Genomic DNA, 17381 nt, shown 5'->3' with positions numbered 1-17381 from the left:
ATTTCATTATTTATTTTGTTTGTCATTTTGAAAGGATCTAACTCCAGTTCCCTTGCTTTTATGTATACGATGAAGTTGAAGATCTGAGTTCTTTTTTTCGAACCAGTTTAAAAGATTAAAAAAAAAAAACCTTCCTCAGTGGCGACTTTACTTGCTACTTTACAGTGCGTGGCTTGGGAATAATGTATTTTTTTCTATTTATCGGGAGAACCCCTCACTACAAACTGAAGGTTACACAGTAAAATCTATGGATAAAGCGAGACTTGGTGAAGCCAAAGGAAAGGACCGGGCTATTTATTCTGAAAGTTCACATCCGGAAGTCTAATTGTTGTTGTTACCGCTCGGGAAACACGCGCTGGTGTGCCGTAATTAAGTCGGAAGTGAGAGGCTTAAGGAGGTAAATAAAGTTAATAAGTAAGTTCATCGTGATGTTCGGTGTTATTTCATCACTGAGCACCGAAAGAGACATAAAACAACATAGTCTTCATGAAAGCTGCAGTAAATGAATTTGTGTTTGAGCTTAAGCCAGCTAACGTTAGCCGGCTAGTGAAGCGTGGCTGAGTCGCAAAAAGATGTCTAGCAAAGTATTTTCGCTTAAAGCTAAGGTATACATTTATTTCATATAATATTTTTGAGTGTACCTTTTGTTTTTAAAACTTAGAGAGGAAGTGAAGATTTGCCGCACCGGTTGTGTTAACAGCAGCCGTGCGAGATGACATCGCCTCCATATGGTTCCGCCAGTCATGAAGGTTCCACGAACATACAAGACAGCGATTTAGAGGACGAGGTAACTAAAGTTAATTCATTATCATTGTATGTTTTGTCGGCGCGAATGTCTTAAACAGGTATAGTACTTTGCTTGTTTTCATAAAGAAGTATGTTCAGTCTTTTGGGTTGACAGCTAGAGCTTGTTTCTATATATTATGAAGAGTAAATTGCTATACTTGTAGCTTAAAATGACGGGATAAAACACCGCTTTAGTTAGTGTTAGAGTGTGACCTAGTTCTCAGGTAGATGTGATGCCATACAGCATCACAGTTGTATTACTTTTTGTCAGGGACTGCGCATAATGGGAATGCAACGTAATTCCTATATGGCGGACTGTAATTTTAAGAAGCAAGAATACTTGATAAATGATTTGATTTTTTTTTTTAAACTTCTTACATTAAACGTTTGGTTTTGTCCTGCCCACACATCACGTTTTATTGATTGAATGATTGAATAAAAATGTTTGTTTGGTACAGATTCTCAACAAAGTCTGAAATATATGAAATCATATCCCACTTGCCATATCAGTCTAATTGATTTAAATTTTTGGACTGTAAATCTTAAAATTCCTTCCTTCCACCCTCAGCCTAAGCTCCCCCTCAGTAATTTCTACCCGTACATCCGCTGTGCCCTCTGCTGCGGCTTCCTCATCGATGCCACCACCATCACAGAGTGCCTGCACACATGTGAGTTCAACAGCTGACCGAATTGGGGAGTTTTTATGAGGGCACATGGGTCTGACCTCATCTGGGTGCGACACTTATTCTTGCTCTGAGAGCACCGTGTGTGTAGCAGAGGTTTCTGGACACAGTAGAGAGTCAGCCCAGAAACAGGTGGATTGGTTGACTTGCTAGTTATCTGAGCTCAACACTGTCAGTGCTTCAATGTTACCTCTTGTGTGACGTCTCCATACCGTGCTTCATATTTATATAGCACTATAGACCTAATCCTGATCAATAAATCTACTAACCCCTCAATAATAGCCAGTCACAAAGGAATTGGAATAAGCAGATTGACCAATGCATAATGATAAATTGTATTCTATGGCAAATACATCTGAGATACAACAGATAATTGATCGTTGGAGAAAAGCGTCCTTCTCACATTTATGTCACTGCTCTTCAGTAAACAAATTTGAGTGATCCTCATGAATAAATAAATAAATATTGGCTTTAATAATTATAAAAATATAGAATTGGATGATTTAGTATTATATATATGAGTAGATATTTGGACATGGTACTCCAATATCATAACCCTGAAAAACAAAGTGGACAGTCACCAAACCGCTGTTGTGTAGTGTATTTGTACTGCATTCAGACGTCAAGCACTCCTCCTGATCTGCTCAACAGTGTAACATTAAACATTTGTGGAGGCCTAAACACTTTCCAAAAATAAATTAAATTGAAAAAGTATTAAGATAAAACCTTAGCCAGTAATTATTATGTACTTATACATAAATAAATATTCATAGAAATAGAACGGTGAATAAAATGCTCTTATCATTTTGACCAATGACACATTTTTCTTTCAATTCTTGAATATTGATCATTGATATTAGTCTGTCAGTGCTTTGCACATTTATTTACTTTGTTGAATGGTCTGTGTTTCCCCAGTTTGCAAAAGTTGCATCGTGAAGCACTTCTTCCACAGCAACAGGTGTCCCACATGCAGCATCATTGTCCACCAAACACAACCGCTTTACAATATCAGGTATGTGTGAAGTATTGGCTCGGTTTGTCTCTCGCTAAACCTTGAAAATCAGTAAATGAATGTGAAACAATCTGATCATGCGTATTAAGGACTTGTGTCCATTGTTGTAAGCATAGTTAGTCCATGGTCAAAGAGTTTTACATTTGGACGTGATAAACTTGAGTGTTGACTTTTACTCTTCTGTCGTCCTGCAGACCTGACAGACAACTTCAAGATATTGTTTACAAAATGGTTCCCTACTTGGAGGAGTGTAAGCATATTTACACTGATGTATCAAACACATGTATTATATGTAATTTTTCTGTTGAAATTCCAATATGAATAATCCTTGTTTATGTATACTACAGCTGAAAGAGAACAAATGTGTAACTTCTACAAAAATAGAGGGCTGGAGATACCAAAACCAGGTAAAGTAGTTCAACTTTAAGGATTTAATTGAAGATGCTCAGTGCACTGTCAGTTGTGATGTTGAGCACGGAATGTACTGCACATTGTTTTTCCTATATTTCTGTGTTATTGTTTTGTTCCACAAATCTAAAAATGCACTTAGAAGGGTCAGAGAAGGGTGTTATGGGTCATCAAAGCCTGCAAGGGTTTCACAGCAGAGCCAACATGTACGTGTTGTCCAAATGTGCTTTTCAGACTTGATTCAGATGGGTTTGAAATGGAGATGAAAACTAATTTTTAAAAAAATCCAGTGCACCTTTAGCTACATGCAGCCAGGAGAGAGGAGGAGGAGGAAGCTTTTCCCATCTCATTTATCTCTCCTGTTGTCTCCTCTGTGCTGCATCCCAGTGATGGTGTCTCCTGGAGTTCCCGTAGTATTGAGGAGGCAGAAGAAAGATTGCATTCCCCAGTCAGCTTTCAACATTCCTCCAGAGCTGGATGTGTCACTGCTGCTTGAGTTTGTAGGGTGAGTCTGGACAGAGCTTTTTACCTTAGAAGCCAAATGTCTGTCAAATTCATCAGAGTATTCTCTAGACTAAAATCTCTGTCTTTTCTCTCCCTGTAAAAGCATTCATACGTTTGATGATTCATCCTCGGTGTATGCTCATTTTGCTTCCACAAAAAACACTTACTTGGATTTTTCTCTTCCTCCTCTGTCTATCACATGATGAACTGCACCCCTAAAACCACCTCCCATAGGCTTACATTGTGAAAGAACCAAGAAGTGAATGATAGGTTAGAGCTCAAAACAACCTGTGTTGAAACGACTTGCTGCGCTTCCATAATGCTATCCAATTGGAAAGTCTGAATTGATTTATTTATCCCCGTTTGTTTGACGAGAGTTTACCAAAAGTAGCCGGTCGTCAAGTCTTTCCCTTGCTTCATGTTTCTTCTGGTGCCCTGACGTCTACTTCATGGGGCCTTCAATTAGCCTACACAAACCTGTAGTGGATTGTTCAGTGGTTTGATACTGTAGCTGATCTTACTTCTTCAGTTCATCACAACAGCAAAACTGAATTTAGTCATTGTAGGGTGCATCAACAAAAGAACCATACACTCATTTCTTCAGTCATTAGAAAGGTTTTATTTTGGTTGTTGGATCATCAGTTCCTGTCAGTAACACAAATCTAAAAAATCCTGCACTTCACAATTTGATAACAGAGAGATTGTCCTCTTACCATAAAAAAATTGGGCAGAATGTTAGACAACAGACATTCAAACTGAATATCAGTAGAGAAAGATGTAAATTGGTTTAAGTAAAAACTTTCCATAAGAATGAAGTTGCATTAAAATGCCACCAGATGGTCTTGTTGTCTCGTGTTGACTGCTTGATTAAAAACCTGTATGTGTCCCACTGTTAAGAGCGGGCGATCCTTAGACCCCCCCCCCCCGTCTACCCGCTAAATGGGATTCTAAATAGATTGTGTGAGTTGTTTAGAAAAGCAGACACTGATACAGATGAATATTTCTTTCTAAAAACAGACTCCTCTTTTTTTCACTTAGGGCTGAAGAAGGGATTAGTGACTACAAGGTAATTATTTCAGATTTGAACGAACAGATAAAGGTTGGGATCTGAGCTGGACTGCTGCTGCTGCTCTATGAAGAACAATGTGTTTTAAAAGTGTCTTCTGCCCTGTTCCTCTGTAGCCTTTAGAGAGGCGGTACGTGCGTGTGTCGGGTGATGCCACCATTCGCCATGTGGAGCTGTTCATCAGGAGGAAGATGGAACTGGGCCCAACCTGCCAGGTGAGTTTTCCAGGCTTACTGCTAATCAGTCCACACTGTCTCCTTGATCCTGATTGTTGCTTTGGACAGACTTAGAAGTATGACAGCAGAGGAAGTCTGCATTGATGCGTGAGTCTAGACCCGCACACTGATCAGGCTCATTCTGCTTTGTGTTACAGAGTGGGTGCATTTGCATATTTAGATACCTAATAAAAAAATTAAAAAAAATTTAAAATCCCTGCACGAAACAACTGTGTTGTTATTGATTTAATTGATAAGTCACTGGACTGACAGATGACTAATTGACAGTCTCATGTACTAGTTTGATCATTTATCTTCGTTTCTGCCTGTCATCGAATGACTCACAGGATTTACCAGGATAAGCTAATTGAAGCTAATATAGCCTGTCGCTGTCAATAATTGTCACTAGACAAATCAGGGTCGCTAAAACGGAGAATCTGCCTGCTGAATGCAGCATTTCCAACAGCATCCGATTCACTTTGTGGCAGTATCTGAAGAGTGTGGAGGGGGACTTGATAGATGGGCAAGAATTGAGCAGCTGAGAGCTCATGCATGCATCTTCACAGCCCCTCTCATCACGGGACTGCTTTTGTGGATGCTTGATGGAAAATCTCTTTCTTAATAATGGCTTTGATTTGAGCTTAAAACTTAATTTAAAACTTAACTTAAAACTAACTGCTATTCTTATGTTGATAACTAACAACTTAGGTTGTCAATCCCAGATTTTTTTTTTATTTTATTTTATTTTATTTTTTTTTTTTTGTGGCTCAATTAAAAGAATTTGTGGATTACTGAGCATATAGCTGGATAAAGACATACCAAATGGTACCAGTTTATGGACTTGAGAGTTTGTAAAGAAATGCTTTTGACGGTTTTGTTGGTAGTTGTCGGTCGGTCATTGGGCGCCGTAAACGTCAAGCTAAGTACATGTGGCTGGCTTTTTCCGCATTCTGGAGTCACAGTGAAGTGATGCAGAGAGCAAACATGTTTTTTGGAGCTCAGGACATCCATTTGTGAATACTTTTAAAGGCAAGAAAAACTTTCCTGTGTCAAATATCACTTAAAACCCTGTGCATTTCAATGCCCTTGTGAATCTTTACTGGCATATCTCATGTATATCCACATTGAGGGGGGAACACATGTCTGAGCTGGAGAGACTGAACAACTGCAGGATACGTACAGACACTACGTAGAGAGGTTACGTGCTGAGGTCAAAACTCAGCAGGCTTCCACCCCTAAAGACAAACAGATGCTAATCAGATTAGAATCAAACTATTAGAGCAGTGATAGCAGAGGTCATTCTGTAAGAGAAGGCTCCTGATCCCAAATATCAGCATTGCACTCAGAACAGATCTCAGATCTCTGTGGTCAGAAAGAAAGCACTCGGCTGTTGGTCTATGTTCTATTTAGTAACACATGGATGAGGATTAGCAGCTTATGCTGATTTCCCGGCCTCAGAGCTGCCAGTCTTGACTGACCTGGAGAGGACGGAGCAGGAAGACTAACCTGGGGTCACTGTTCATTGTAGCAGAGGTGACGCTGGTTATACAACCGTCCAGGTTTCAGTTGCGTTATTTCAAAGCCCAGTGTCTTTGTTTAAATGCATTCTAAAATGAGGCAGAAAATGACAATAATCTGAATCTAATAAGGGTCATCTCAACAGCTCTATGTAGATGTTTGGTATTTGGCTGAGTTTTTCCATGAAGAAATATTAATATTAAAGTATATACAAGATTAGTTGAGGTTTAGAAGCATTTTTTTGGATGTGTGTACTGCGAATTTAGAATATTCGTCTCAAACTGAGGTTTTTTTCAGAGGTTTATCACAGATCATTCTCATATGTGATCTGTGACTAATGTCTGTACCAGCACCTGATTCCGGTAGTCTCGATCCAGTGTCCCATCTACTTGCTTAAAACACGGCCTCTTGTCTGCTTACAGTGGGATGTGTTTATGTGCTAGCTTATTCTGCTAACGAACAATATAATGGGTGTATGTCTTTTATATTATGGGTGTATGTAACATATATTGTCCTGAAATATACATCCAGGGTCTTATTAAGCATTTCACATGTCGTGCAGGTGGATGTGGTGTGTGGAGATCATCTCCTTGATCACTATCAGTCACTCAAAGAAATACAAAACTCTGTGGGAGCAGAGGCACTACAGGTAAGCACAGCTAACACACACACACACACACACACACACATACACTAGCATATGGAACAAACAAACCAAAGTGTTTTTGAAATGATTAGGAATTGACGTGAGGAACTGTTATTAAATGTCTCCCCAGGATGGCCTGCTGGTGCTGCACTTCGGTTTGGTTCTTCCCTCCCAGTCTTGAAGCGTCATACCTGAGGTCAACTGACATTTTGGGCCTCCGCTTCTTCACATCAGGCATTTGTTGTAGCGTGGAGGGAAAAAACTGCTCTGGTTGTTGGCAGAATTCATTGAATTGAATTCACATTAAGTGTCATCAAAACTTAAGATGCAGCTACAAAGGACGTGTAGCAGATGTGTGATGAAATGTGAAAGATTTCTTTATTCAGGTAATGAGTAAAAATGTGTAAAAGCTTTCGATGTTTACGTTCAACTCCTACAATCATCATCTTGTTCTCAGGACACTCTGTGTGTCTGGTGCTGGGTTTGATTGCACAGTTGTATTTATTTCTGTGAAATGCAAGGTACAGGTCCTTCATAACTGCTGATGGGTACAGTGTCACATTAAGAGGAAATGGTAATGCCGCAGGTTGACGTGTTTCTGTCGGCCAAACTGGAAATTTGCATTGCCATAGTTCCTTCGGACCAAAAGCCAAGAGAATTTTACACGATGAGGTACATTGCAGAAAATACACCCCGTGGCAGAAAAATTCAATGAGACTTACATGTTTTGTCCAGCAAGATAAACGAACACCACATTTATGATTATGTTTTTTTGTACCTGACAACTTCTTAAGCCACTTGGTGGCAACTGCCATTGTCAAGACACATAAAAGAAACCTTGAAAATTCACAAGTGTGGTATTTATTTATGCATTCTATGCTGTTGAACAAAATGTTAAAAATATCTCAAGTGAGTGTGACCTTATTTCTGGCATTTAACCAAAAACCCATCAACTTTGAAACGGGGGAACCCGACGTTCAACAATTCAGATATATTTCAGGGTTTTAAGACTCATTCCTCACCACTGTTCGCTGGTCTTTCCGTCAAACTTAACAATACATGTATGAATGTACTTTTGTCACTTGTTCCAGCTGTGAAAGTTGACTTAATGTCTGTCTGTGCTTCACTTCAAACTGAATGTTGTTATCTCAAGGGCTCGACACTGAAGAATGACCACTGCCAAAGTTTTGTATACTTTGATTTACACTGTATCTTTAGAGTTATGGACTTGCCCTTAATTTAACTTTGGATTTATAAGCTGTTAACTCTTGGCTTGTTAATAAGAAAAAAAAGCTTACTGAACGAATCACAAGCGCAGTTCAAAGGGAGTTCATTTAAATGTATTTTGTTGGGTTTGATAAAAAAAAAAATACATGTCCCATTTGTTGATCAGTTGGAATAAATAATTTTACACAACTCAGATGTTTCAATGTTCATCCAGTATTAGTTTTTGTTTAGAGGCTGTTATACCAGTCCCTGTATGGGATTATTCTAGCCAGACTTGGATCCTTCACCCAAGAAGTAGGCTTAAGTCAAGTGTGTGTTCACTCTTGGTTACAAAAAGCCACTACGTCCTGTTTTAAAAAGAGGGAATAAGTGATCATAAATGCCCTGTTTCCATGATTCATTATGGCAACAGGTACATAAAAGAGCCTCCATTTGACCCTGGTGGATGTGAGCAATGCACAGCTCCCTTAAAAAAAAAAAAACAGTCAGAGTGAGGGGAAAAGCCAAGTTTTATTAAGTGTTCATAATCATCATTCACCAAAATAACACTTCTTTAATGGAGTCCAAAGCCAATATTTCAAATTTAATTGTTCAGTTGTAATCTGACAGGGGCCAGCAACAGATTTCTGACTCTCTGACTCTCCATCAGATCCAGTAATGACACGTTTAGTGATCACTTACAGCTGATTTCAATGTGCACCCATCAGTAAATATAAATATTGATACTGATAACATCAGTATATTACACTCTTTAAACAGAACAAGCAGATTTAACAGTGTGGCTGCGATGTGATCCTGCTCACTCAGAATTTCCAGTATTATAGGAATTATGATCTGTCGTGTAACAAATCACATTATGACTCATCCTAATAATTAGTGATCCTGCGTGTCTGAAGCTTCATGTAATCTTTTTTTTTTTTTTTTTTCCTAAAAATAGAGATGACACCTTATGCACAATAAGCATTTTGGAAGTACTGTTCTGACTTGTCAACTATACAGGTGCAGTGTTACCAGAGGAAAAGAACATGCTGGGATTTAACTCTGGGCTAAATCTCAATAATTACAGAACATGTGTTCATGACAACATGTGAATGTGAATGACAGAGTTGTTAAAAATTAACAAGGTGCCACAGCTGTTTTTTTCCTAGCAAGTTTGTGTAATGCATATGAAATATCCCATTTTTGTCTTTCGAAATCTAGAATTCTATCAAAATGACTTTAATATTATATATGATATTAGAAAGTGACCGCGAGCAATTGTAAGTACCCAGGTTAATAACAAAGTACCACTGCGCACCAATGTCTGGCACAAATGTCAAAATAAATCATTAGTTACTGTAGTCTGTCATTTTTGTTTGCTATTCACCCAAAATGACCTCATTTCTTTACCATTCCACTGTTAAAATGATCTCTTACCACTAAAGTCCTCCTTAAATGATCTAGGAAACTTCTAATTAGATACCAAAATCATCAAATTAACCCATTATTTTCTGAGAGATTCTGTTTTGGTTGCGTGAGTGGCAACCATTTTTTTTTACAATATTCAAATAAAACAATAGCCTTAAAACAACCTTTGACTTATTAAATGACCTCTAGCAGATAGTTTTGAGTGTTTAATACACTTATGGAAGCAGAGAAGCAACTTGTCAGTAATTTTGCGTAAGTGCAAATGACTCATAGAATTATGCCCAAATTAGGTGACAAAAACATTTCGATTTGGTCTCGGCCAATAACCTGACACTATGATTTTCACTGTAAAAAACAATGTCCGCTATTCTTTCCTTCACTCATGCCTAACATGGGGGGGGGGGGGGGGCTTGTCCCTGTCCTGCAGAACAGATGATGCCTATTTATGTCATCAAAACTGACTAATCTGTTTCACAGTCTCACTTAAAATATCCTGGAAATATTATTTATGAAACACAAGAAAACCAAAACTCACCGACAGGTAAGTGCTTTACATGCATTTGACATTGAAGTCACTCAGATTCATTCAGAAACCCTCTGATTACACTTTCTGTGTGGGAAAGATTTAGAGTCTAAACATGACCTGAACAGTTCAGACTTCAGCAACAGACTAAAACACTAAATAATAATTAAATATATATATGTATATATATATGTGTGTATATATATATATATATATATATATATATATATATATATATATATATATATATATATGTTATTTGGCATTTTGAGGAGAAATTGGTCAAATGTAAGATTTCAAGAGGAGGTTCCTGCATTATTCCAAAAAATATCAATACTGCCTTTTATAAAGGTATTCTTCGATGGCGAGTGTCCCCTCAGACGAAATTTGGAAGATGACGCTCCCTCACACCTTACTTTGTTTCTCTAACTTCCCAGATGTCTGGAGGATCAGTAAGGTGTTGCTTGATCCCATAGACACTCAACACTAAAGTTAGACTAATATTGCTGTTTTACATAACTTTAGAATAAACAAATACATGAAGTCTGCTTCTATATCTCTTAACCATCTTCAAACAAATTTTATAGGCTACTACAGGATGTCTTTGTGATGTCTAGCCATTCACCTGCGTTTACTGTGTGTACCCCACCCACCCACCACTTTAAAAATCCTAATATCTAACTATAAACTACACACATGCTACAGCTCTCTTTCTCTCCCGGAGCCTCGGTCTTCAGTTGTTGGAGTTGATGTCGGCCTCGTCCTTCTCCTCCTCCTTGAAGCTTTCCTTCCCGGCTCCGTCTTTCTCTCGTTTGTTGCTTCTGGAGGAGCCGGTTGGGGCTCGGGACTGGTAGCTGTATCCGGCGGCGCCGAATGACATCCCTGAGTTAAAGTGAGTCTCCTCTCCTTCCAGCAGCTTCCTTGTTGGATCAAAGGAGACAAAAGTCAGGACACGTATGCAACGCCACGACGAGAACATCTGGAGACATCACGAATCTGTGAGTCTCTTTATCCTAACAGCACCTGTATGCTGCTATCTCGATGTCCAGGGCCATCTTGACATTCAGCAGGTCCTGATATTCTCTCAGGTGCTGCGCCATCTCACCCTTCAGGTTCCTCAACTCAGTGTCCAGGTGTCCGATAGTTTCCTGTGACGAATGAGACAGCATGAATACACAGTTTTTATTTCTTTTCTTCTGTATAATTGCATTTTCAGGATAACCTTTTTCTTTTTTACGGGAATACAATAACCTTTAATTGGGGCTTAGTTAGCTTTGGCTTCCCTAAAAGGCCAGTGGAAGCAGATGTCCTCCCTGTATCCGATTTAGCAGGAGTTAATCTAATAGACACGAAGGGTCAACTCAGTAAGAGCTGTTTCACTTTGAGTCACAGACTAGTTTGAGTATTTCCATTTTGATCTTTTTATAAGCTGATCTTTATAAGCATCATATAATAAGTGTGGGGTTATAGCATAGTCACATTCACACAAGGGACATGGTTGATGTTCATCTGAACTGCAAGCCAGGGGGGCTGCTCTTCCTTTTTTTTAATCAAAAAAATAATAATTCTTATTATAATTATTATTATTAAATTAATTATCTTCTCTTTTGAGGCAGGCTTTTATTGTGAAACAATGACAGGAAGTGATGAGTGTCATTAATTTGTAAAGCAAAGTCATGAGCACGTGTCAGGATTATGTTTACAATGTGTCCCAACAGTCCAGCTTCCTGTCACGAGTGTAAGCAAACTTATTGTCAAAGCTAAACGATGAGGTCAACAGAAACTTGATATTAAAGATCAGCAGTCCAATCAGATTGCACATAAGGATGCTTTTTGGGAGGTTGCTATGTCGTTGACATATAAATGCTGCTGTGTGCTGTTCGCTAACAGATTTACTCAAGCTGTGACATAATTGATGAGGAACTTGACCCTGAGATCAGCCCACATCCAATCCTATTACTCTACAAACTTGTAGACAGCGATGACCTGCATGTAGGCAGTGCCAGCACGACCGCTGCATATACAGACAATGCGCTTTTAAAGAATGTACTTTTCTGATTGTGAAAGGATTCTAACTTTTCTAGTCCCGGAAACGGTCATTTGGGAATTTCTGTTAATTTCAAAAAGATTTCATTTACCGATCAGTAGCAGCTTGCACCTGCTCCAAGAACCACCTGCTACTGCGTGTTACTGATCCAACCGTCACTCAACTATCATCACATCCACCTTCCCCGACAATGTGTTTTTTTGTGTAATTCTATAATTGTTACCATAAACCATAAAAACAGATGTGCTTTAAATATTGTCTAGTCATGAAGATTAAATGATCCAGGTTTTGAGATATTGGACACTGAGATTTTTGCTGCTACTTCAGTGCAGCAGGGCTGAGTGATGCTACTTTCTACCAAAGAAATAGTCCCAATAGGAACTGCTGGAGACATGATTTCATTTAGTAACCAAAGTAACTGTTGAGTTTTTTTTTGTTTTTTTTTAATTCAATGCAAACAAGTTCAACACCACTCTGTGAGATGGAAGGGGAAGTCTCAAACACCTCAAAACCTGGACACACCACATCACATCTGCATAGCTTCTAGGAGAATGGTGTGTCATTTCTTGCCTGCATTGCTGTGGCTTCAGTGGTGTGTGCTTCCTCCACCTCCGTGATCTGCCTCTCCAGAGACTCGTTGGCCCCCCTCAGGGTCTCTATCTCTATGGTCTTGGCCTGCAGCTGCCTCCTGAACTCATTGATCTCCTCCCGGCTGGCCCGCATGGCCTCGTTGCTCCTGGTGGCCTGCTCGCTCAGGCTGACGAACTTGCTCTTGTACCACTCTTCAGCTGACTGCAGGTTTTTGGAAGCGATGGACTCATACTGGTTGCGGATCTCTTTCAGAGCTGAGGTCAGGTCCGGTTTTGCTAGTTCGAGTTCCACAGAGACTTGCTGCGCCTCCATCATGCTGCTCAGCTCCTGGATTTCCTCATCGTGTACTTTCTTCAGGAAGGAGATTTCATCCATCAGCGCCTCCAGGCGGCGCTCCAGGTCCAGACGGACAGCTGTGGCATCATCCACATCCTTCTTGAAGGTCCTCAAGGTCTGTTCCGCCTCCTCCCGCATCCTCACTTCGTCTTCATACTTTGCAGAGAGTTTCTGTTATTTAGGAAATGACACAGGAGAGATTTGAGGAAAGCAAAAATGAATGATTACAGGACAATTGTTTTTGTTTTTATGTTTTAATGTTGCATATTGGCACTAAACTTTTTTTGCTGTTTGATAATAAACTTTAGCGGTTGACAAATTCAGCACATGACCCTCTGTTGGTGCCTTGAGTACCATGAAGATAAATGCAAGTCTTCCCATGATTCCATCTCATAGTTGTATATACCAAGATTTACAAAGGTCAACCTCATGGCAGCGCAAGAGCATCACCAAAGAAAACTTCATCATCTGAGGACCATGAATGTTTGTGCCAAATCTGATGGCCCAGGCACAGAATGAATCCTAAAACTCAAAAATAAGTTAGCATTGAATGTCCAGTGACCTGCGCCTCCAAATCAATAGGTTTGTTTTTTTTTTTTTTTAGAAAAGGTTTTTGGTTAAATGTCTGACATAAGGATTCTGGAAGATATTCTAACACTTGTTCATTCAGTAAATGCCACACTCGTGGATGTCAAAGCTTTGTATGGACCTTAGAATAGAGAGAAAACCGAGGTCGCCATGAACAGACGTGTAAAGCCAGTTGTGATGACGCTGAAGTCGTGTAGATATTGTAGTAGGGCAGCTTTGCACCGCTAGAAATTGCATTTACGCTTAAGAAATCAGAAAATGATTTGAATTTGCTGTCAGTCGAGGGAACCCATGCCGATGGTAAATTTCACTTTGGCTTACAAAAACACATCACCACTGCTCTCAGACTGACCCATACTCAAGGTTTTTACCAGCAGCTCATCCTCCAGGTTGTTCCTCTCGATCAGGATGCGGTTCTTGTCCCTGCTCAGGTCTTCCAGCTGAGACCGCAGATCCCTCATCTCATTCTCGTAGAGGACAGCGACACGGGACGGCTCGTTCTGCCTCTGCCGTAACGTCACCAGCTCCGTCTCCAAAACTTTATTCTGCTGCTCCAGGTGCCGCACTTTATCGATGAACATGGCGAAGCGATCGTTCAGACCCTGGACAACAGGACAGACACTTATCAATGATCTTTCTAAATAGCAGGCATCAGCTGGAGTTGTTGAGTGCTACAAAGACTCCCTGAACTCCTGATTCCTCTTTGTTTAATAAACTGTAATTATGAACCTCAGTAAATCCTAAGTAATGGGAAGCTGCACTAGAGCAGCTTCAAGCGGAATTGGTTGGTTTTCTAATCACAAGGCAGCAGTGGAACAAATTTGTACAAACACATTTACATATTACCTTATAGAGATGTTTTACAAATGTGATTTTTTTTAACACATCCTGTAGACACAAAGCAACACTAGCATTCATTTTGACTTTGCATCAGCCTGCCTGATGTCAAGTGCTAATATTTCAAATTATCATCAACCTCCACCGACTCCTGAGGGAAATATCAGGGTCCTCAGTGTGAGACGGCCCATCAAGCTAAACAGCTAGTTGCTTATATAGCCCTCTTTTCTACGGGCTTTGCTAAGATACAGTGGTGCTGCTTTTCTCAAAGTAGAAACCAAGAAGCATGAAATGAAGTTGAGCAGAATGGTGAAACTGTGAAAAAACACCTCAAACCTTTTTCTTCACAAGAATATCATTTAAAAAAAAATGTACCTAACAATAAATTGTTTAGTACTGTCACGTAAAGGGACTCCTTTCAAAGTGCTATTCTATTAAAATTCTTTTACTATCGGCAATTTTGTTCTAAAAAAACTAGAAAACGTGACACAAAGTATTGATACGTTTGATCAGTCCAACATTTTGTAGAAATAACCTTCTAATTAGTGGCAGTATTAAATCTATTCAGATATTTTTATGACTGTTATGTGGAAGGATAAATTCCATGATGGCACAGAAAATGTATATTAAGAAGCAAATGACATTTTTTGCACAGAGATGATTCTATTAACGTAACTAGAATCTTTTTTGTGATTTTAACCATAAAATTATGTGGCGTGATGACGATGACATGTATGGAAAACAGCTTTGAACGAACTGTTCCATTTTTTTTAATGCAATGTAAAATATTTTAGGTGATATTAGCCTAATGAGCTGTGTTTCTGACAACCGTTGTCATTTCCAGTCGGCTAATGTTAGCTTCATTGTTACAAACACAAAATTCATATGATGGCACATTATTTTCACTATTTCTGCAATCACAGGAACTATCAGCTGTTTGAAGATGACAGCGAATAAAAATACACTGGAACTAAACATTTGTGTGTTTTATTTCTTTTCCCTTGAGTTATAATGAAATTAGTTTCTAAGTGTCATTTGAAGATAAGACATTGACAATCTCAGATGTTAGATCAAACCTGAATTCAAATGTAAGCAAGGCTGAATATAATGATCTGGACCAGGACCAGGAAAGAACACGTGCGGCTAAAAGGCCATATCATGCACATAATCAGTAAATCTATCATGACATTTCTTAATGTTCCATTTCTTGTCGAGTAGGCAACAGAAACTCATTTTGAAACAAGTTTGATAAAGTGTTGCTTTGTTAACTTTCTAAAGTCATGATCTAACAAAAGCCCATGAATACACAGTTTAAACCACACATACTTAAAATTGCACAAATGTTTCAACTTCACTTTGCAACACTGGATAGAGTTTCATATAATAAAAAGTTTTAGAATGGTGATCACATATTTAGTTCTGGTTGGTCACAGGGTCAATATGACAGGTCACCTTTATTAAGGTCTTCTACATTGCCAAAACTTTATCAAGTGACTGAAGAAATGGTTTGGAGGGTTATTAAATCAAGTTTTTAAATCAGATTATCACTTCGAATCAACAGAACGCAAAGAGGGAACTGGAGCCTCTAGTTTTCAAATTTAGTCCTGATCTGACAGGTGAGAGCAATCTGGTATGAGGAGCCAAAATCCCTTTTCCGACGATACCAGAACTGGAGTCACTGTTTCATAGGGAGAATTTAACGCAGAGAAATAGTTTACCAAAATTTCCTGGGGTAAATTGAGCAAACGCGGCTTCTTGAGTTTCTCTCTGACCTACACCCTTCTGCTGGCTCACCTACCTGCAGCTGCTCTTTTTCATTGGTTCGGATGACTTTGAGCTCGTTGTTGGCCACGGAGGTCTGGGTCAGGTCGAGGGAGTCGCTGGACACGAGCGAGAAGGGGGCGGAGGAGCGGCCGACTCGTCTGTACAGGCCCATCGAGGTCGCACTGTTCCGGGACGCAGCCATGGATCTGAGCCCGGCGGAGGCCCGGGGTGACGCGCTGCTCATGCGGGATGAGGAGACGGGAATCCTAGGTGAATCCCCGAAAATCTTCCGGTAAGAGGACGAAGTGTAGCGGTCCCCGTAGCTCATCATTGCTTCGAGTCAGAGTTAATGTGTGGCGCTTACACGGCTTTGCTGCGGCTTATAGGTGGCAGGTGGAGCGAACCATTTTACGCACACGCAACACACACGGTTTTATGAGAATCTGTTATTGTATTGATAACTTGTTGAGTCACATTTTAGTCATTGAAGAGATCCAAACCAACACGGATATAAACCCCCCTAGTTTGCCAATACCTTGTCTTCTTTCTTGTTCGTAGTAACATGATGGACTTGTCCGGAGGATCATCACTTCTCTAATGCGTCATGACCTTCACTTACACGTATAGGCCCTTTAATTTTTCGAATTACTTGGCTAAATAAATCATTAAATTGATTTCACATGGTTTCACAATGATTGTTGAATGAATGTTTTCTCAGCACTCCTTGCTTGTACTGAGTTTTGCCTTCAAATTACCCTCAAGTCTTTTTTTTTTTTTGTTATAGATGAAACAAAGTGCTGGAAACATTCCACAGAGATCCACAGTGACAAGATCCCATCATACACATTTATGGGCAGCGCTTTTACGCGTTTTATGACATGTTATACTCTTCAAAGTAGCCATTTTAGAGGATTCTTCCTCTGTGGTCATGAAGACATCCAACGTGGTCAGCAGTGATACTCAGGTGTTGTTGTGTTGCTCCAGACATGTGCCAAGAAAATATCCTCAGCACCATCACACCACCTGCTGTCGGACTTGAGGAAGTCCCAGCCAGAGTGTTGAGGGGAGATATTCTTACACAACTGAAATAATAAACAATTTTTGAAACAATTGAGGACAACTCATATCTTGACAGGCAACATGGGCATTCTTAATTTATAGAAAAGATAAATAACCACATTTTTCAACCGGAGCTTCTTCCAACAAAACCAACTCACTCTTGT

The 17381-nt window shown here is 39.6% G+C and overlaps 2 protein-coding genes across 4 annotated transcripts; one reads left to right on the top strand and one right to left on the bottom strand.

Annotated features, from left to right (window-relative positions):
• The first annotated feature begins 311 nt into the window (after nucleotides 1-311).
• pcgf6 (polycomb group ring finger 6) lies at nucleotides 312-8248 on the top strand. Of its 2 annotated transcripts, none has more exons than XM_086180305.1 (11): nucleotides 312-397; nucleotides 662-787; nucleotides 1355-1454; nucleotides 2385-2481; nucleotides 2676-2731; nucleotides 2829-2888; nucleotides 3277-3394; nucleotides 4432-4459; nucleotides 4576-4674; nucleotides 6755-6841; nucleotides 6969-8248. In XM_086180305.1, the coding sequence occupies exons 2-11, from the start codon at nucleotides 713-715 to the stop codon at nucleotides 7017-7019; spliced, it is 771 nt and encodes a 256-aa protein (XP_086036431.1). In that variant the 5' UTR covers nucleotides 312-397; nucleotides 662-712; the 3' UTR covers nucleotides 7020-8248. The 2 variants fall into 2 exon arrangements, with proteins under 2 accessions (XP_086036431.1, XP_086036432.1); XM_086180306.1 differs by having other exon boundaries at nucleotides 314-414.
• Nucleotides 8249-10653: 2405 nt separating this feature from the next.
• Nucleotides 10654-16528, bottom strand: LOC147247735 (alpha-internexin-like). 2 transcript variants are annotated; one of them, XM_086180967.1, is made up of 5 exons: nucleotides 16193-16528; nucleotides 13929-14159; nucleotides 12613-13140; nucleotides 11019-11143; nucleotides 10654-10911 (listed from the first exon to the last, which is right to left on the bottom strand). In XM_086180967.1, exons 1-5 carry the CDS (start codon nucleotides 16487-16489, stop codon nucleotides 10695-10697), a joined length of 1398 nt encoding a protein of 465 aa, XP_086037093.1. In that variant the 5' UTR covers nucleotides 16490-16528; the 3' UTR covers nucleotides 10654-10694. The 2 variants fall into 2 exon arrangements, with proteins under 2 accessions (XP_086037093.1, XP_086037094.1); XM_086180968.1 differs by having other exon boundaries at nucleotides 10654-10915; nucleotides 16193-16527.
• Nucleotides 16529-17381: the final 853 nt, after the last annotated feature.

The sequence above is a fragment of the Aulostomus chinensis genome, chromosome 16 (genome assembly GCF_037954235.1).
Source record: "Aulostomus chinensis isolate RoL2024-O1b breed Wild chromosome 16, RoL_Achi_v1.0, whole genome shotgun sequence".
Classification (NCBI taxonomy): Eukaryota; Metazoa; Chordata; class Actinopteri; order Syngnathiformes; family Aulostomidae; genus Aulostomus; species Aulostomus chinensis.
This window is presented reverse-complemented; position numbering and strand designations above follow the sequence as displayed.